The 21911-nt window shown below is 36.5% G+C and overlaps 1 protein-coding gene across 9 annotated transcripts in view; it reads right to left on the reverse strand.

The window, feature by feature from the left end:
• Positions 1-21911, reverse strand: part of PIAS1 (protein inhibitor of activated STAT 1) — a 129690-nt gene that overhangs the window by 4378 nt on the left and 103401 nt on the right. For 7 of the 9 annotated variants that reach the window (XM_003987009.5, XM_023255139.2, XM_023255137.2 and 4 more), the window contains exons 8-13: positions 19258-19331; positions 9259-9419; positions 7354-7484; positions 6070-6250; positions 2141-2283; positions 256-293 (exon numbers count right to left, since the gene is read on the reverse strand). In XM_003987009.5, the coding sequence (XP_003987058.2) occupies positions 256-293; positions 2141-2283; positions 6070-6250; positions 7354-7484; positions 9259-9419; positions 19258-19331 (728 nt within the window). The other 2 variants (XM_045059120.1, XM_045059121.1) reach the window with 2 other exon arrangements.

The following is a 21911-nucleotide window of genomic DNA, read 5'->3' on the forward strand; positions in this document are numbered from 1 at the left end:
TTATCAACTGACTTGCTGCCCTGTTTCTTTTTTATATAAAAGAGTACTGGAAACCAACAAATAGATACTATTCTGACTATATACTCAGGCACAGCTGAAACAAGGGGATTTTTATTTAAATGCTTAAAACCTTAACAATAATGAGGACTACTCTGAATTTTCTAAGAAATTTATCTTCTCTCACAGCTACATAATATACTTACAAATACTTTAATGTTCAATTAAGACAACAGCAATATGTTTCATATAACATACCTGATTGTCTCCTGATAAGAAAGGAAAGAAATCTAATCCTGTGAGAAAAAAAATTATTTTAGTTTTGAAAAATAAAACAAAACAAAAAACCCTCCCTAATGCCCCAATACTCTAGAAACCAATACAAATCTTAAATGCTAATTCTAAATTCATTTAGGATTTAAAAAGAAGAGCAGAAGCCCACTGTTGGTCTCTCCCCTCTCTAGATTACCAAGGCTGAAGTTCAAGCTTTAGCCATATTTGCCCTCCTTGCAACTCCATTTGTGGGATTTGGGTCACTGCCACCCTGCTGGATCGAACATGATCCCTTACACGGACAGAGTACTTTTCACCAATTTTTCTTGACTTCTCTTAACTAACATTTCAAACTACTCTAATGTACTCCTCACAAGCACCTGTGAGGTATGTCATTATGTCTGGCCTCATTTTGTGGGTGAGAAAGTTTTACGTAGAAGGAATACGTAGAAGGAAGTTAAGCAAGCTGTAGCACGGATTTTCTTTTTCTTTCTCAAATTTGTTCACTCGCCACTATCTGTACCAGATTCCAACTCAGAGATCCTCCAGTGGCATGAGGGCGGGGAGAGATGGGAGGGGTGTGACTGCTGGGGTGCTGTGTCACAGAAGGACTGTCTGGTCCTTGGCTGCCATGGAGTCCACGCAAGCTGCTCCTTCTAATTCCCACTCTCGTCCGCATCGCTCAATGTATGATATGGAGAACAAGAAACCCATGTGAATAAAAGGCCTCATTCTGATATCTAAGCTTGGGGGAACGGATAACAAGCAGATGTAGATAAAAATATGACGACACAAATCCTCTGAGGATCCATCCACTGTCTACACTGGAACAGGTTATAACACGAGGATCTGCAAAATGTACAGTCCCTGTGGTTCCTGATGTGGACATCTGGCAGTAGCCTCAGTGAGAAATAGGGCTGCCTTGTCTCAGAGTAGCCACTAACCACATGATGTGGGTACCCAAATTCACTAAGATTAAGTCAAATGAAGAACTGAGTTCTTCAGTCACAACCACCATGTTTCAAACGCTCCATAACCAGATGTGGCTAGTGGCCACTGTAAATTACATTTCCCTCCTCGCAGAAAGTTCTACTGGACAGAGCTCAAACAGGGTTTTCATAACAATCATTAAGAATCTACTCAACTATTTCAGCTTCCGAGAATCTTTGCCAGTGGCCCCGGATTTTTCCGTAGGGGAGGGGATGGAGGGAATCTTTCACTTTATATTTTTGTATTAAATTCTCTACAGTAAGCACACACAGCTTTTTGGGATAAAAAAGAAAAATGTTCTTAGATGTACAAATTCTTAAATTACAAAGACACAGAACTAATAATTTTTTGATAATGTAAGTGATTATTATCAACCCCAAATACATTGTGCAGCGAGTATACTGACATTTCAAACTACTTTTAAAAAGAAAAATCAGGTTTGCTGGAACAAAAATTAAAACTTCCCAATGTCTTAATTCAGCATTATTTAAAACATAATACAACACAGTTTCCCACAATGCCAGTTGCATTATTAACTGGATTCAGGAAAAAAAAATAGTTTTCATAAATATCAAATTGCAAAGCAACATATTGAAAGTCATCCAAAAACAACTTGTAGATCACTGAAGGTCACAAAACCTTGAGATCCTTGTACTAGTCTCACCGCTGGTAGTAACACATTGGCTACTAATGAAGGTACAAACAAGGAACTGGGTCTGTATTTATTTACGACCACCGTGTTAATTTCTCTCAGTTCACCAGGCCCAAGCCCCTGTTTTTTCAATCTTTCCATTCTTCCCTAGACTCACCCGGAGGAAGTCTATGTAGATCAAAGGCATTCATAATGCTATGTGACAATAGAGAAGAACCAGTGACTCACCTTGTAGGTCATAAGGCATGGGTGTCATGTGGAAAGGATGCCTGTAGTCCTGGATGAGGGATGTATTAATGTAGCTTGTGTCTACAGCAGGGAGGCTTGGGGTGCGGGACACTGGAGATGCTTGATGTGGAAGACTTAATATGCTAGAAGGAAAGGTTCGCATAATTTTCATGAGTCAGTTGAACTTTTAATTCTAACAAGGGGACCGCATCTTGCAAAATGAGTCCTAGCTTTTGTGCTGAAAATAAAAAGACAAGCAAAGCAATACATAATTTAAACTATCATAATTATTCGGAAATAATCTGTATATAGAGTAGCACTTTGCAGGGGCTATAGGGAGAAATGGATGGGTAAATGATATATCCAACATTCATAAGCCACATGCTGTCTCATCTACACTTTTGGAATGCAGGGGGAAGGTATGGCTGAGCCACTTCAGCGAGATATGAGTGAAAGATATCTATAGCAGCCAAAATTTGGAAACCCTTTAAAAATAAGCACTGGAATGCTGTCTAGTCAAAAGTATAGGTATGTCCCCACAAAGAAAACACACACAGACAAGACTGGGAAATGGCAGCAATCTGAGCAGTGGCGCTAACAGCTGGCCCCCACACTTGTAATCTTTACGAGAACAGAAACACGGTACTGTTTATCCTGGTATTCCCAATACCCGCACACTTGTCGGCACACTGTTTGCATACAAAGCCTGCTCAACGAACGGAGGCAGCAAGACAAGAAGATGTGCTCCAAAGTGAACAGGTGGTGGATAGGTTTTAAAGAGAGAATAGTATAATGGAGGGGGGGGGGGTGGAGAACGGGACAAAAAAAAGGGATTCTGGAAGAAAAAAGTGAAATGTTTAAGTAGCTGAGAAATTAAATCTTTTTTTCCTTACAAAAAATTAATTAAAAAAGCAAAATGGAGGGGAAAAGATGAAAAAGACAAGAAAGAACTGAAATGATCTTAAAAAGAAAAAGAATTCTAATAGTTCTGAGTGCAAACATGAGGGTCATGTGCTATCCCAATCATCCAAGAGGCTAACAGGCATATAAGTCATAGAAAATAAAGAACAAAGAAGGTATAAAGAGGCTATTTTTTTGCTTTTAAAACTTCATATAAAGTACTTGGGTATGGAGATTCAATTTCGATGGTGCAATGCAAGTTCAGAATATTTCAAAAGATGCCAAGGTTGGATTTCCAGGAATAGAGTTCTAGTTATGACCATCCGCCACTTTTTCATGAATGGGATATGAAACATAAAATATACTCTCTTCTGCCTCATAAAAAATGTTTTGTCTAATGGAAACTTAATTAAACCTCTTACATCTATAAAAAGTACCATTTTCCATTAGCTGTCTCCTCTGACAATGCCTAAGGGATTATAAGACAGAAGAAAGCAGTTGAAATGCTAGCCTTTGAAAATATCTTGGTATACCAAACAGCAAAGGAAATTTCTGGATGAATACTAAACACTCACTGGCTGAAGACAGCAAAATGTTTTACATTTACTGATGTTTGCCTCTAATTCCTGGCTGGCTCCTTTTCTTCCAATTCTGTGATATTATTCTGAAGATGCATTTCCACCTTTACACTGCACAATAACAAATACAATATGCCTAGGGTTGAGGTTTTTATTTATTGGCTAGTCATTATTGTAAAATGGCCACAAATGCTGAATATGGCATTATTCTTCTAAAAATGCCATAAACTTGCAGGTTGCTTGTTTTTATCCGAAAACAGAGAAAGGTCTGGCATTGGTAAATACTTTATCTGGGTTTAATTGGTCACTGGTAAGCTCAGGAAGCAGTTAATGCACCTAATGTAATTTTCCAAACATGATAAACACAACTAGTTTTGGAAAAACAGCAAAGCAAATGTGCAAAGAATTGAAATACCAGATTTCTAAACACTCCAAAAAGTTTCCTTTAAGGAAAAATGTATAGTCAGAGAGCAAAATTATTGCACAGTTTATGTATATATGTGACTACTATAAATATTCTACAGAGTAGAAGCAACTTACATATATAATGGTGCATTTAATCCATTAGGTATACACCCAGAGATTTATGATATACCTTTTAACGTTACAATTATGGTATTTGAAGAAATAATATGGTAATATGTACTTGGTCATAGTAAGATTTGATATTAAATATAAAATATTTTGGGATCAAGATTCTACAGATATTTGTTCTAACTATACCGGCTTCTGGCAATTTGACATTTTTTCCCCTCCCACTCAGATTTATAAAATAAGTTGGTGCAAAAACAAGGTCAGGTTTGTTGGGTAACAGGCATCCGGGTAGGCTTTCATCAGACGTAAATCTTCATAAGGTAGGATTTACAGTAGAATCAGTGTTTAGATATTCATGTTTTATTTTTTACATAGAATAATGATACTGCTATTAATGTCTTTATTTCTGTCTGACGTGTGCTGATAAGCTACTCTGGAGTGAAAATACTAACCTGTGTAACAGGTTTGATTGTATTATGAAGATTCCTGAAATAGTCAGTTTCTAACAGGCAAGTTACCTTTATCATAATTATGCTCTTTTTACTGCTGCAACTTCTACCTTTCAAGTAACTACAACTATTACCAAATAGAAGATCTTTTATCTCATCAAACAGTATCAAACCTGACAATGATTTGACTCCATGCATGGGAATGCCTGCCCTTGGTCTGGTGTTAACTTTCCCTCTGGAACCCTGAAATTTTGCAACAATGCCTTCTCTCACTTAACATTCTTTCTTCAGGCACTACTGCTCGCTGGAAGGAGATTATTTGACTAGCTCCTACTCAGTTACAACAGGCCACATCATTCTCCCGATATATACCTAAAAGGGGGCACGCCTATTTCTAGACTTCTCTTTGGGGTGCTACAACTGTGCCTCAGCAAAACATGAAGTCTTCTTGTTGAGAATCTCCAACGTGTCTCATGAGGCAGTCCATTTAAAGAGCACAGCTCCTTGTCTTACCATCCTCTACAAAATGTGAAACTCTTTAAAGTTAGGACTGTGCTTACCCATTTTATTATCACCCAGGTTAGGCACAAGGTGTTTTACATAAAGCAGATAACAGTATTTGCTAAAGAGAACTGAAGCATAACCAAGGTACTGATAGGGGACTAATGGGAACTATGGGAAATGAGTCTGCAAAACAGAAAGCATTGGCACTGCAACTTTAGTCTCTGGCTTCCTTCACTGCCCACCTTACACACTCTGAGGCAGCTTTAATGCATTCCTCTGGTCCTCCTCTGCTTTCTACTTGAAATACTCAACCTAGGATTAATCTTAAAGCACACGTTGCGTAAATGTTCTAAATCCTACGAGCAGCATTAAGATCACCTAAGAACGGATGAGAGACGTGAGTTTTCTCAGTCCCAACTCCTGAATCAGATGTGTGGGAATAGGGGAGCAATGTGTGTTTTAATGAGCGCTCTGGGTGATTCTGCCAGACACCAAAGTTTAAGAACCAATGTTCGAGAATCATCTTCTGGTATGATAAATACTGCATCCAAGGGACTCCTTTAACGCACTGTCCCAGCCCCTCAAATATATCACACACCTGGGGAAACTCCAACCTATTCTTTGATTTCTAAGTTTCACAATCATGCATAATCATTTCATTTGGCTGATCTTTTATTTCATTATTATTTTTTAATGTTTATTTTGGAGAGAGAGAAAGAGAGTGAGCGAGTGTGAGCGGGGAGGGACAGAGAGAGAGGGGAACAGAAGATCTGAAGCAGGCTCTGAGCTGACAGCAGCAAGCCTGATGTGAGGCTCGAACCCACAAACCGTGAGATCATGACCTGAGCCGAAGTCGGACACTCGACCAACTAAGCCACCCAGGAGCCCCTACTGGCAGAATTTTTTTTAACTCTATTTGCAAAATTAACTTTCCCAATGACTTGTTAAGGTCTCAGTTACTTACCCTTTATTATTTAGTGGTGATGTGGGAGACAGGGAAGGACAGGTCCTCTTGGCAGAAGGCTCTTCCTCCTCTTCATCAGATGAACTGTCTATGGTTAAATCAATCACCTCCACTTTCTTATTTTTATTTGAGGACGGGTGGTGAGAAGCCACCTGATGCTCCAATGTGGAGCTCAAGCATCCTGTGTAGGAATGAGTAAAACACAAGGTAAAAAAGACCCATGACGACACGTCTTTTTTTTCCTCAGTATGTCTATGGGTTAGTTTATCAGTTACAGTTTAGACTTACAATGTTGTTAGGGGCAGAGAGTAGAAAACCAACAGTGCCTCTGTTCCCCTAAGCTTAAAACTACTATTGATTATTGGTTGTTAAAAGTTTTTTGTTTTTAATTTTTTTTTATTATTTTTTGAGAGAGAGACACACACATACACACACAGAGTACAGGAGGGGGAGGGGCAGAGAGAGAGGCAGATACAGAACTCGAAGCAGGCTCTAGGCTCCGAGCTGTCAGCACAGAGCTGGGTGCAGGGCCCGAACCCACAAACCATGAGATCATGACCTGAAGATCATGACCTGATCTTGAGCTGAAGTCCATGCTCAACCAACTGAGCCACCCAGGTGCCCACCCCCCTTTTTTTAAAAGCAAAAAAAAAAACAAAAAAACAATTCTGAATTAGGGCAAACAATCAAAATGTATGTCTACTTCAACATAAAAGCAGTTTGAGGGTAAAGACCATATATTACATATGTACCTAGGATACTTAGGAAATGTATGGTAACACTTTTTAAATGTCATAGCATCCTTCCAGCAAAAACATACTAAAAACCAGAAAAATAACATAAATGGAAAAGAAACATTCACTAATCTTTACCAAACCTCTTAAAAATTTTAAATGATACCATTTCAAAAGTATGACCTTACAAATGACTTATTTGTTTGTTACTTTGAAATCTTACACCAGAAAAACTTTAAAGCTAGCAAAGTGAATTTAAAAGGAGTTTTACTACTTCTGAACATTTAATCAATAATTTAATAGAGTTATTGAGCTACCCATAAACTGCTGAGTTTTTCGGAAATGTGTACTTTTTTAAAAAACTTATTTTTTTCCAGTAATCTCTATATCCAACACAAGGTTCAAGCTCACAACCCCAAAATCAAGAGTCGCATGCTCTACCCACTGAGCCAGCCAGGCACCCCCAGAAATATATGCATTTTAATAGTAAAAATCAAGGCTACACAATAACAGGGAGACTGCCCCACCCTTCTGGAAAACCAGCACTCACCATCAACTCCATTGTAAGAGGCAGAAACTTCCTGTACTTCCTTTTTGGATCTCATAGGTGCCCAAGAGCCATCCTCCTTAAACTGTATTTCATCACAGTCTGTACAGTACTTTAGGATTTCCATAAACAAGCTATAAAAAGCAATTGGTCCTTTGAATATCACATTCTAAATGAAAACAGACTAGAAGTATTGCTGTTCAAAAAACATTCAGACCTCCTATATTTTGTACAAGTATAAATGAGAAAGAAGAAAGCAGAACAGATAAGTTGTATTTGTTCTCAAATTCTAGGGCTAAATAGGAATATAGTTACTTAAATTATGGTACCTTATATGAGCAAATATTATGTAACTATGAAAAATGAAGTTTTCAAACATTTTTAATAATAGGGGAAAATACACACAGAAAGTGGGAAGAGGCCAAGAAAATAAAATTCTTCATTTTAAAAATAAAATTCTGTGTGTGAGTGGTATATAAACAGCAGTTATTTCTGACTGGTGACATTATGAGTAGTTCTATTTCTCCTTTATATTCTTGTGCATAGTCCAAAGTATCTACAATAAGCATATCTTATTTGATAAACTGAAGCAATACATACAAAAAATATGTACTGAATGTTAAGTCTCCTTGAAAAATAACATGCAGATATTAAGAAATGGGATTTGCAAGACAGTGGATAAAATTGTCAAATTCTGAAATGAAACCAAAGGCTAAAAAATATTAATACTGTACAATCACAATTATGTGAAAACAAAAATTAGAAAATACACCACAAAACCCTTTCATTTTCCTATGTTTTTCAGTTTTTCTTAAATGTGTGTATAGATATGTGCACATAAGTATATGGTTTTTAAAATAAAGAAAAATCCCAATTGATGGGGGGAGGGGATCTAGAGCTATATAATATACAGAGTTGGTAAAATATCGTTCAATTTAGATTTATCAGTGATCACTGTCATTTCTAAAAAATTAAACATAAAACATTTAAGTTACATGTTTACTCTTTTCCCACGTTTGGCCTGACATCTTTCAGGCTCTAGGTTACACTGTGTTGCTAAATGTATCCCGCTCCTTATGCTACATCTTCAGGCTCCTATGTTTTCTCAAATGCTGTAGATAAGCTGCCTTAAGTGTCTTGCTAGAGTACAGGAAATATCAAGAAGATCCTTCTTTTCACAATTTATCCTTGTTCAGCGGCAAAAAGGACAAGAAAGGAGTCTAGAGAATAGGGGTGCATTTAGAGAAACACTCCAAGATGTCTGGAAGGACAGAGAAAACACAGGAGTGTTAAAAAAAAAAAAAAAAAAGATAACTGACTATTGTGATGCCGTAGGCGGACAGGAAAGACAAAGACAAGTACTTCAGAGGAAACAAACAAAGAAAGCTGCTATTCAGCATGTTGATCAGTTATGAAGCCCTTACAGCCCTTACAGTGGGGAACAGGTATGATGAACCAGGACTGAAGGAGAAAAATCTGCAAAAATAGGTTAGCTTCTACTAAAAAAGCCTAATGGGGGTGTGCTGAAATTAGCCAGAGTGTCACAGTCCTGCCATTCATTCTTTCTCTAATATGGCCTACATGGCTGGGACAGATGGGACTCATGTTAGGAAAAGGTGTAAGCATACCCTGCTTACAGCCAGTGCTACTTTAAATGGTAAAAGTCGGGAGAGACAGACGGTAAAGCACACACTTCCCAAACAGAGGACATCAAGTTAAAAGGGAAAAATGCTCACAATATTAATTACTTACTTTGAAAAGTATTAATTTCTAGAATCATGAAAATTCTAAAAATGTACTACTTAGAAAACACTACCTGCAGAATTTTCATCCTAAACCTGATAGATCACAAATTCAGATAATAGATGGTCATTCCAAGGTATAAGGAAACACTTTAAATCAACATACCCATCAATAATAAGGTGTTCATACGGAGCCTTCTTATCACAGACAGGACAAACCCAGGTTGGTTTTTTCTCATTCATCTGAATGTAAAGAGTTGCATCAAAACACTGTAGGTGAGAACATGTTAGGGCCCGACATGGAATTGTCAGCCGCATTTTACCAAGCTTGAAAAGGGAGAGACAAAAGCAAATATTAGACAATGGTCATTCAATTTAAGTTTTGATAAAAATCTCCTGAAACGCAATGTGTATGTATTCTGACTTAAAGCATATTGTATTTACTTTTCATCAATATGAAAGAACATTAAATACATTTCCTATGGGCCCTACATATTAAAAAGTTATAGGATTTCTTTAGATATTAAACACAGTGACTCTGGAAAGTCTACAGGGGCACCTGGGTGGCTCAGCTGGTTAAGTGTCCGACTTTGGCTCAAGTTGAGGTCTCACGGTTCATGGGTTTGAGCCCCGTGTCAGGCTCTATGCTGACAGTTCAGAGCCTGGAGCCTGCTTCAGATTCTGTGTCTCCCTCTCTCTCTGCCCCTCCACAACTCACAATCTGTGTGTGTGTGTCTCTCTCTCTCAAAAATAAATAAACATTAAAAAAATAAAATAAAATAAAGTAAAAAAAGAAAGTCTACATCAAGGGTTATTCCACCTCACATCCATAGCTCACAGATTAGCTTTTGGGGGAAAGAACCATGAAGCCCTTAAAATTATATGCCAAATTCTGTAAGGGTGTGCATTTTTCCAAAAAGAGCGCTGTCACCAAATTCTCAGAGTAGTCCCTCATCTAAAAAAGTTATAAACCACTTTACAAAGGATTTGAGGAAATGAAAAAAGAATGTCACATTAAATACTGCAAGATAACAGATATGAAGACGTTCAACCTGATCTCTGAATGAGATCCCTAGGATGTCTGGCATAGTTGCCAAATGGCAGCTCTGAGAAGGAGGTCGAGTGTGTGCACTCTCTGTACTTCTCCCCTCCCTGGGCATTATCACACACTACTTGGCAAACATCCCTAGACCTAGCTCTCCACCATGTTATGAGACTTCCTCTTCTCGCCTTAAGCTGAGGCTCAATAGTCTGCCCTATGAAAAATGAAACCTACTTCATCCGGTCCCTGAGATGGTAGCTTGCGCCCCGGGCACGGAAGCCGCACTGCAAGCTGCTGTATCACAACTCCTTTCCTGGGGGCCACCTCACACGGTGCAGCTGGGTTGCCACCGTTCCCTGCCCCCCTGCCCAAAGGCTACAATGGCTATACAGTATGAAAGTTATCTACTTTCAATAACCACACTGTTTGCGAACCAGGAAAAGATTCTGGACATAATCTGCAAGCTTGAAAAATATAAAGGCTTGAAAAGGGTAGGAGTTAAATGTGGCAAAAAAGAGGAAAAGAGTTTTGGCTCAGAAGAATTTCAGGAAAATGTGCAATTTCCTAGTCTACCAAGGAAATTAACTATCATTTGTGGTCCTAAATTATTGTTCTGGTACCAATGATTTACTGTGCCTCTAGGAAAGGCACTTAACCTTTCTGGGCCTCTTTTTCTATCTCCAAAGTAACACTGCTTCCTCCTCACTTCAACAGGATGTAGTGATCGAGAACAAAACAGGACCCAGAATGTGCCATAAACTTGTGAGAGGGGAGTAGCGCCAGCTCCGTGTCAGAAGCATGGACAGGGGAGACACAGAGAAAACTGACAGCTCCTTTCTCTGGGCGCCCACCCCACCCTGTGCGTGATAATGTACTATCTGTTTATGTATCTGTCGCCTTCTACCAGAAACACACCCGACTCAGTTCCTCATCCCTGGCACCTGGAAATGTATGTGCTATATACAGCAGGAAGACGGTCCTGTGTGTGGACACTTAAGGCTTTGTGCTCACTGAGCAGCTCTGGGAGGGAGCACTCATGGAGAGTGTGAGGCCCTACACAGCACTTTATGAGCCTGTCCCGAGTATGAATTCTGGAGTTAGACTGCCTAGGTTTGAATCCTGGCCACGCTAGGTAGTGTGTGAATCCTGAATGCCCTTTAGTCTCCCTGAGCCTCAGCTTTGTAAAATGGGGATAAAAATACCATCTACATCTTAAGACTGTGGGATTTAAACTGTATTTACTGTATGCTGCCGGACACATAGTAAGTGCTCAGTAGATGTTCCCCCATTACAATAAAACTACAGAGCCACTATTTGCTTCCAATTACTTTGTCAGCTAGTGGGAGACACACCCCCATTTCAGCTCAGTACTTCTTCCATTCTGTGCTCACATAAGATTAGGCAACTCATTACTCCTTTCTACTCTTGTATTCAATTTTTATGATTTGATTTACACAAGCACCTGATAAAAAGGCCAAAAAGGACAAACTAGTTCTTAAAACAGAAGAATACCTATTTGCTGTTAGCTAAGACATGCTGCATTAGTCTAGAAACATTTTCCAAAGAACAATCTGGATGGTGATGCTAAATTAATTTTTTATATCTTAAAGCACACCTTAACTTACCTGTGAAATAAAATTCCTACCGCTTAAATACTAAGTAGAGAAATCACAGACTTGAAAATCCTAGACAAATAAACTAATTGTGGATAAAGTCCATGTAGTACAGAACTAGTGAGCCACTTCTGATAGTTTATGAAGACAATGGATCCGAAGGAAGAAGACTATTTTCAGAATGCAAGCCACACAGCCACAGAACTTATACTCTGAAAAGCAGTTAACTCTCTAAACAATCGTCTCACATGCCTCCCTCCCCCCTCATAATCCTCACTTGGTCAGCTCACCTTTTTGGTGAGAGAGTAACTCTCAAGCCCTTATGATCAGCCACACTGACAAATCTGTCTACAGGATTTTTAAGGTACACTGCTAAATGAATGCTGCAGGAAACACATTTATAAATGGGAACAGAAAAAGAAAAGTTCCCTTGCAAATGCACTGTTGATTAGCTGTCACAAAACGCTTTGCTTCAAAGAATCACGAAGTAACTGTTATGTGGTAATACTCCCCATACTACTGATTTTAAAAACAATCTCTAAATCCTAAATATTTATCTACAAATGGACACTGACTTCTCTAACATGGTATTAGGAGAAGAGCAGGGCTTTAAACATCTTCATCTCATAATTACAAATTCCCCTTTTTCCTTCATAGGACATTGGATATTTGCATCATTTGCAAATAAACACTCTGTACGCAACCCCCAAACAAGTTTTCCAATGCCACTAGCCCTACTATAATATATAATTGTACTACTTAGTAACTGATGGCGCTGTAAGAGAAAATACCCTATACCCTAGAGATGTTCAAGCTAGCTTATGTCCAAAGGACCTTAGGGAGTCAATAATATGTATTTTTAAATCTGGTAAAAAGAAAGGAATAGTGATATCAAGAATAATTTCACTTTTTCTTCATCGTCATCATTTCATAAATAAATTCCCAAGGAGTTTATTTTTTTCTTTTATCAACTCCAAGTCATTTGTATTGAAGTTCATAGGTCTGGGGAATATCTTACAAAGTAGGTTCTCAAACATTCTTCCAGCTGTATTTTTAATAAATCAGAACTAAAATATTCCCAAAGAACAAAAACATTTCTAATTATTTTCATTGCCTTTAGCTAAATGTTCACAAACAACAGAAACTCATTTATTTTGAGCTGTGTATATCACAACAAGGGCAATTCAAATGCACAGTCAGACATCATATTTACATATTTCAAAGGGAACAAATCTTTTTTATTATTCTATAAATTTGATATATAGATGAGTTGTCATTACTAAGTTTTACTTTTTAGAATAAAAACATACCTAAAATATACTGCCTTAATGTTCCAGAATAATTGTAAAGGGATTTTCCCTTTAGCCAAATAGAAATCCATAAAAGTATTATAATTATGGATTATATATACATAGTTTTTTTTCTATATCCTGAATTTTAAAAGCAGATGTCAATTTAAAATGAACTGCTAAAACTGTTGAAACTAAAAAGGGAAGAAACGGTGGTGATATGGAAAGAAAAATTAAAAGCTGGTGCACTAAATTAAGAGGTGCAAGTGGCAAAACGTGATTAACATTTTCTAATAATATAGAGATCACCTGAACTATAAAATTTAGAACTAGTTCTATAAGTAAAAACATCAAGATTTATATTACAGTGCTCATTTATGTGAATAAATGCTTCATCTAATGATATAAACATCATATATATTGGAACAACTGTAAACACTTTTAAAAGGAGACTGCAGAAAAACAAGACTTCTTCCAGTGATTTAAATGGGAAATGAAGCTTCTGCACTTTTCTAAATTTCTCATAGTCTCTAACCTGGTATTCTGTAATGAAATGGGATGACAAGAAAACACATGGAAGGGGAAAATAGATAAATTGGGGCTTGGGGGAAGGAGGGGAGGATAAGCAGGTATCTTTTTTTGTTTGTTTTTAATCTTTGTCTTCTTCCTACCTTCCACTCACTTGGTTTGTGAGCCATTTTCCTAAATGTTAAAAAATGCCAGCTTCCTTTACACCATAGTCTATTATAACATTTACCTAGTTACTTAAGAATCCACCCCATGACTCTGCGGCCTATATTTTTTTACTGTGGTAAAGCATGTAACATTAAATTTAACACTGTAACCGTTTCTAAGCATGCAATTCAGTAGTGTTAAGTATATTCCCATTGTTGTGCAAGAGATGTCTAGAACTTTTTCATCTTGCAACACTGAAATTCTATAACCACTGATTCCTCCTCCCCTCAGCCATTGGCAATCACCTTTCTATTTCCTGTTTCTATGATTCTGACTGCTTTAGATACTTCATATGAGTGGAATCATAGAGTATTCCTTTTTTTGTGACTGGCTTATTTGCTTATCAGAATGATTTAGAGTTTCATCCACGTTTCATCACGTAACATATGACATGGTTTTCTTCTTTTTAAATGCCACATAATATTCCGTTGTATGTATATACCACATTTTCTTTGTCCATTCATCTCTCAATATACATTTGGATTATAATAACCTCTTGGCTATTACGAATCATGTTGTAATGAACATGGGTGTGCAAATTACCTCTTCGAGATCCTGCTTTAAGTTCTTTTGGATATATACCCAGAAAAGGAATTGCTGGACCATGGGGTAATCTTATTTTTAATTTTTCCTGAGAAAAACTTCCATACTGTTTTCCATAAGGGCTGCAGCATTTTACATTCCCACCAACAGTGCACATGAGTTCCAGTGCCTCTGCATCCTCACCAACACCTGCTATCTTCTTTTAATAGTGGCCATCCTGATGGGTATGAAGAGATAACTCATGCAGTTTTGATTTGCAATTCCTTAGTGATTAGCAACGTAGAACATCTTTCTATGTGTTTATTGACCATTTGTAAATCTTCTTTAGAGAACTCTCTATTCAAGTCCTTTGCCCATTTTTAAATCAGGTTGTTTTGTTATTGCTCTTGTTGAGGTATATAAGTGTCTTATATATTCCAGATGTTAACCCCTTATCAGATATATGATTTGCAATGATCTTCCATTCCACAGGTTGTCTTTTCACTCAGTTGTTTTGTTTTGTTGACATGCAGAAGTTTCTAAAGTTTGGGACAGTCCATTTGTCTATTTTTGCTTTTGTTGCCTGTGCTTTTGGTGTTATATCCAAGAAATCATTGTGAAATTCAATGAAGCTTTTCCCTACATTTTCTTCTAGGAGTTTAAAAGTTCAAGGTCTTAGGTTTTAGGTCTTTAATTCATTTTGAGTTATCTTTTGCATATGGTGTAAAGTAAGGGTCCAATTCCTCATTTTTCATATGAATACCCAGTTTTCTCAACACCATTTGTTAAAGAGACTGTCATTTCCTGGCACTCTTGTTGAAAAGGAACTTGGCCCATAAATACAAGAGTTTGTTTCTGAGTTCTCTATTCTGTCCCATTAGTCTACATTCTCTATCTTATGTCCATGCCACACCATCTTAATTACTGTTGCTTTGTAGTATGTTTTGAGATCAGGGAATGTGAGGGTTCAAACTCTGTTTTCATTAAGATATTGCTTTGGCTCCCTGGGGTCCTTTGAGATTCCACAGGAATTTCAAGATTTTCTTTCCATTTTCTGCAAAAAATGCCATTGAGATTTTTTTTTTTTTAATGTTTATTTTTGAGAGAGAGAGAGAGCGCGAGTACAAGCAGGAGAGGGTTACAGAGACACAGGGAGACAGAATCCCAAACAGGCTCTGTGCCATCAGCACAGAGCCTGATACAGGGCTTGCACTCACGAACCATGAGATCACAACCTGAGTTGAAATCAAGAGTCAGACGCTTAACCTAGACACCGCTCTATTGGGATTTTGATAGGATTGCACTGAATCTGTAAATCACTTCAGGTAGAATATTTTAACAATATTCAGCCTCTAATCCATGGACCTGGGATGTCTTTCCATTTACTTATGTCTTCTTTAGTTTCTTTCAGCAATGTTTCATAGTTCTCAGTGTACACGTCTTTTGTTTCCATGGTTAAGGTTCTTCCTATTTTATTCTTTTTGATGTAATCATAAATGGGACTGTTTTCTAATTTCCATTTTGGATTGCTGTTAGTATTTAGAAACACAACTAAGATTTTGTATCCTGCTGAATTTGCTTATTAGTTTGAACAGTTTTTTGTGGAATCTTTAGGGTTTTCTATACAATAGATCATGTCATCTATGAACAGAGATGGTTTTACTTCCTTTCCAATTTATATGTTTTATTTCTTTTTCTTGTGTAATTGCTCTGGCTAGAATTTCCAGTACTGTGTTGAACAGCAGCAATGAGGGTGAGCATTCTTGTTCCTGATCTTAGGGGAAGAACTTTCAGTCATTCTGTGCTGAGTACCATGTTCACTGTGGGCTTTTCAGGTACAGCTTTTATTATGTTGCAAAGGCTTCCTTCTATTCCTGGGTGGCTGAATGGTTTTAGGACAAAAGGGTATTGAAATGCTTTTCTGCATTAAGATAATCATGTGGTTTTTGTCCTTCATTTTGGTAATGTGGTATATCACATCGATTCATTTTTGTATGCTGACGCATCTTTACATTCCAGCTACAGATCCTACTTGGTCATGGTGTGTGATTTTTTTTAATGTGTCTGGTTTTGGGATCAGGGTAATGTTGACTTCAGAGAATGAGTTCGGGAGTATTCTCTCCTCTTCAATTCTTTGGAAAAGTTTAAAAAGGATTGGTGTTATCTCTAAATGTTTGGTAGGATTCTCTGGTGAGGGCACTGGGGTGCTGGACTTTTTTCTCTGTTGGGAGATTTTTGATTGGTGCTTCAATTGCTTCACTAGGTATAGGTTCAGGTTTCTTATGTCTTCATGATTCAGTCTTGGTAGGTTGTATGTTTCTAGGATTTATCTATTTAAGTTATCCAGTCTGTTGGAATATAATTGTTCATAGTAGTTTGTTACAATCCTTTTTATTTCTGTCATTTTGGATCATCAGTTGTAGTATCTTCTCTTTCTCATTTTAGCTACTGGAGTCTCCCCTCTTTTTGCTTGATCTAACTAAGGGTTTGACAATTTTGTTGATTGTTTTGAAAAACCAACTCTCAGTCTCATTGGTATTTTGGTTTTTTTTTTTTCCCTATTGTTTTTCTATTCTCTGTTTCATTTATCTCTCTGCAAATCTTGGTTATTTCCTTCCTTCTGCTGACTCTGGGTTTAGTTTTTTGTTTTGTTTTGTTTTTTGGTTTGTTTTTTTTTTTCTTTTTCTAGTATCTTGAGGCATAATGTTAGGTTGTTGTTTGAGATCTTTCCTTTTTTAACATAAGTATTAACTACTATAAACTTCCCTCTTCCTGCTGCTTTTGCTGCATCCCATAAGTTTTGGTATATTTTGTTTTCATTCTCATTTGTCTCCTGATTATTTGTGACTTCTTCTTTGACACGTTGGTTAAGAGTGTGTTATTTAATTTCCATCTATTTGTGGATTGTCATGTTTTCCTTCTGCTACTGATTTCTAGTTTCATCCCATTGTGGTCAGAGAAGATACTTTGTATGACTTAAACTTGTTAAGGCTTGTTTTGTGCCCTAACACGTGATCTACCTTGAAGAATGTTCCAACTGCACTTAAGAAGATTATGTAATCTACTGTTGTTGGACCTACTTTGTAAGGTCCAATTGGTCTATAATGTTTAAGTCCTCTGCCTCCTTAGTGACTTTCTGGCTGGTTATCTTACTTATAACTGAAAGTGGGGTATCAAGTTTTCTGCTATTATTGTGTTGCTTTCTAGTTCTCCCTTTAGCTCTGTCAGCAATTACATCATGTATTTGGGAAATCATTTTAATAATAATATAAAAAGGCTGGAGTCAAAACAATTTGCCTAAGAAAGACTAGATATAATAAGGAATAAAAAGGTAGAAGGATATATGCCAAATGATAGGATTTGGTGGGTTTTATTAACTCCACTGTATTTCTGTAATTTTACAAAAGCTTAATAATGAAGATGGGTTCCCTTAGCAATAATTATAAGGCAAAAAAGTTTTTTAAGAGCTACATCAAATATAGTATTTTAAATGAATTCAAGAGCTAATGACTTTTTCATCTTGTGTTTGAGATTTTATAAATTATAGAAGACTAAGATGTAGGACAAATAACATTTAATTTGTTTCAATTCTTTGTTTATTTAAGAATACAATAACTTCATCTTTGTCTTAGATTAGTCGGATTTCAATATTCAAAGCTTTCAATATCAAGTCTGCCTGAACAATCCAGGCAAATCAGGAAACAGCTGTGTCCTCTTAGTCTTCACACTTTCTCCCTAATTTAGGTATGATTAATTTGATTAATTATAAAAAGGTAATTAAAATGTCAAAGTAATTTACTCCTAGTTTTTCACATATTTTTGTATGAAAACCACATTCAATTACCACTCCTACAACTGGTGGGCCTAACATCAAACTAGTTAAGCAATAAAGCTTTTTGAAAAAATGTTCGCTTATTTATTTTGAGAGAGAAAGAGAGTGCACAAGTGGAGGAAGATCAGAGAGAGAGAGGGAGGGAGGAAGGGAGAGAGAGAGTAAGAGAAAGAGAGAATCCCAGGCAGGCTCCATGCTATCAGCGCAGAGCCCAACATGGGTCTCAATCTCATGAATCATGAGATCATGACCTGAGCCGAAATCAAGACTTGGACATTTAACCGACTGAACCACCCAGGTGCCCCCAAGAAATAAATCTTATCACATGTTTGGGGGAAATTTTTTCACTACAAGTTTAATCATCCTGGTATGCTTTGGGCCTTATTTATATTCACTTTGTACAAATGATTTTGACCTCATTTTCTGGTTTAAAAATATTTCTGTTTTTTCATGCATAATCAATTCAGTTATTCAGGCTAAATAGAACAGTTTTTAATTGGTGGATTCTTACAACGTAGACATTGTTGGCAAAATGGTTAAACTTAATGTGTGAGTAAGTCATGGCTAGATTTCTATTCGAAAGGATATTATTTTTAAAAATGTAATTTTAGGAGTGCCTGGATGGTTCAGTCAGTTAAGCATCTGACTCGATTTCGGCTCTGGTCATGATCTCACTGTGAGTTCGGAGCCCCACGTCAGGTTCCTTGCTAACAGTGCAGAGTCTGCTTGGGATTCTCTCTCTCCCTCTCTCTCTGCTTCTTATCTGCTTGTTCACTCACTCTCTCAAAATAAATTAAAACAAACATTAAAAAATGCAATTTTAATAAATACACCAAGATAATACATATTCCTTATTTGAACACTTTACACTTGAGTCTGAGAGACAACCATGAGTCACAAGCAATATTTAAATATATCTTACTAAGAGTAGAAAATTTTTATAGACTTAATAATTTGGTTAGATTCCAAATCCTATGACTAAATAATAATGTCTTTCTACTTTTCAGAAACTGTGACAAAGGTGGGCATATTTCAAAAGTAAAACATAATACTGCAAATACCAGGAATACTTCATGAAAGGAGAAAAATGTATGTTGAATCTTCTGAAAGGCAAATATTAGTTAACACTTACTGGACATAGTAGAGAAACCCTTAGGCTGGTTGTAGCTATTTCACTGTCTGGATCCGCAGTCAATTTCTCTTTAACTGACATTCATTGAAGAGAAAACAAACAAACAGAACATGCTGATTAAAGATACATCAGTGACGCAACATTAGAAAAAGAATAAGGAACTTAAAATGAGGAAGCTTAAAAAAAATGAACTCAAAAATAATCCGTTCAATTATTTCCAATTAATTGAATGGAAAGATAAAAACAATTACATGGTTTATAACTTCTTCTCATCCATGGAACAAAAACTGCATTGCATTAACATAAAGGAAATCTGTATAGTAAACTGGCATATTCACCTGACGGCAGAATCTTTTCCTTTTATAATTCTAAGAAACTGGATAAAGTTGTTCTTTCTTTTAAATTATGACCAATATTATAAGAAATTAATCAATAGTGTAGATAATAGAATTATCAACATTTATAAATTTTTCCAAAGCTCAGATTATAAAATAATTAATACATCTTATACACTATATTAATTATTCTATTTTTCATTATTAAATTTTTCTATTTTTCTATTAATTCTACTTTCAAATTATAAAAAAGCTCAATTTCTTTTCTTCCAAATAATTATTTGAGTTTTATACTTATTTATCCATAAACTAATTATGCTAATATTTTAGGCAAGTCAATTCTCCTCTCCTTATTTGCTTCTAGCAAATAAGAACTCACACACTAGATAATCTCTGGGTCTCTTCAGTTCAAACTTCCTGAGGTTCTTAAGAGATAGGGCACTAGTAATAATGGCTATTCTGCTACTTTCTGTCAGTCTTAAAGGAGTGTAAAGGACCTTTATACTTCTCGCCTGGAATCCTGAGACACATATTTACTTCTGAAAACTTCAATTTGGAACTTTAATTAAATTTCAACACTGAGTTGAGACTGGAAATGCCTAAATGGTAGTACTCCAATAATTTTAGACATTGTTCCACAATGACTCTGAAGTCTGTATGTGTAAGGGGAGGCCCAAGTGGGAGTGGTTGTGTACATAGTCAATTCCAGAAGTTCAGAGCTGTGGCACAACTAAGTGTGACTAGAAAGTTAATATATAGTAGAATTAAGAAAATGGGGACCAGAAAAGTACTCAGATAAGGAAGAATGATTTCAGAGTAGATGTCTATTGTGCTGATAACCATTTATGAGAATGAAGAGTCCCGCCTTTATTAAACATGGTGATCTTTACAATCTGGATTTTTTTTTTTTTGAGATGGTCTACATTTTAGATAGTCTATCTATCTCCATAAATTAGTGAATCTCAACTATGATGCACATTAGAACTACCTATAGAGTTCTGTAACTTATAATTGCTCACTGAGTCAGAATGGGGAAGAGGGACACCAACTGGTTGTTTTTTAAAAGCTCCAGATGTGATTCTGATGCCAAGCTTAAAGGTCATTTCATTTAGTCTGGAAATTCCAAGTGTCTGAAATATATATAACTCATAGTCTGCATCCCACACCTGAAAAGGCATAAAATCCCCGGGTTTCAGTTTGGGAAATATAGTTATCATATCACTTATGCTATATACCATATGTCAATTACGGAAACTATACCTGTACCGTTATAGACCCAATCTTAGTCAATCCTTTCGTATAAAGATACACTTAACAAACAGTATCTTTTTAAAAGTAACATAAACATGTAAATAGAAATGTAATGTGATTACTGACCATTCCGCATACCTGCAGCACCCTATCACCACCTTACAAACAGCAATGAGAACAATATGGACTTGATCTATTTAAACTTTCACTGAAATGAAGCAGTAACACAGACCATAATATCAACCTTATGCAAAACAGAGTTCAGTGTTTAGTACTTCCCAAAGAAATTGAAACAGGCGAGGCAACCTGAAGTAGTGGTTAAGAATACAGGATCTTAAAAAAGAAAGAAAAGAAAAGAAAAGAAAAGAAAAGAAAAGAAAAGAAAAGAAAAGAAAAGAAAAGAAAAGAAAAGAAAAGAAAAGAAAAGAAAAGAGGAAAGGAAAGGAAAGGAAAGGAAAGGAAAGGAAAGGAAAGGAAAGGAAAGGAAAAGGAAAGGAAAAGGAAAGGAAAAGGAAAGGGAAAGGAAAGGGAAAGGAAAGGAAAGGAAAGGAAAGGAAAGGAAAGGAAAGGAAAGGAAAGGAAAGGAAAGGAAAGGAAAGGAAAGGAAAGGAAAGGAAAGGAAAGGAAAGGAAAGGAAAGGAAAGGAAAGGAAAGGAAAGGAAAGGAAAGGAAAGGAAAGGAAAGGAAAGGAAAGGAAAGGAAAGGAAAGGAAAGGAAAGGAAAGGGAAAGGGAAAGGAAAGGAAAGGAAAGGAAAGGAAAGGAAAGGAAAGGAAAGGAAAGGAAAGGAAAGGAAAGGAAAGGAAAGGAAAGGAAAGGAAAGGAAAGGAAAGGAAAGGAAAGGAAAGGAAAGGAAAGGAAAGGAAAGGAAAAGAAAAGAAAAGAAAAGAAAAGAAAAGAAAAGAAAAGAAAAGAAAAGAAAAGAAAAGAAAAGAAAAGAAAAGAAAAGAAAGAATACAGCCTAACTTAGAATTCAGACTTTAGTCCGGTCATTTAACATTTCTGTGCCTCAGTTGCATCAACTTGTAAACGGTAACAACAGCACTTTATAGCAATGTTCTAAGCATTAA

This window comes from Felis catus, chromosome B3 (assembly GCF_018350175.1).
Source record: "Felis catus isolate Fca126 chromosome B3, F.catus_Fca126_mat1.0, whole genome shotgun sequence".
Lineage (NCBI taxonomy): Eukaryota > Metazoa > Chordata > Mammalia > Carnivora > Felidae > Felis > Felis catus.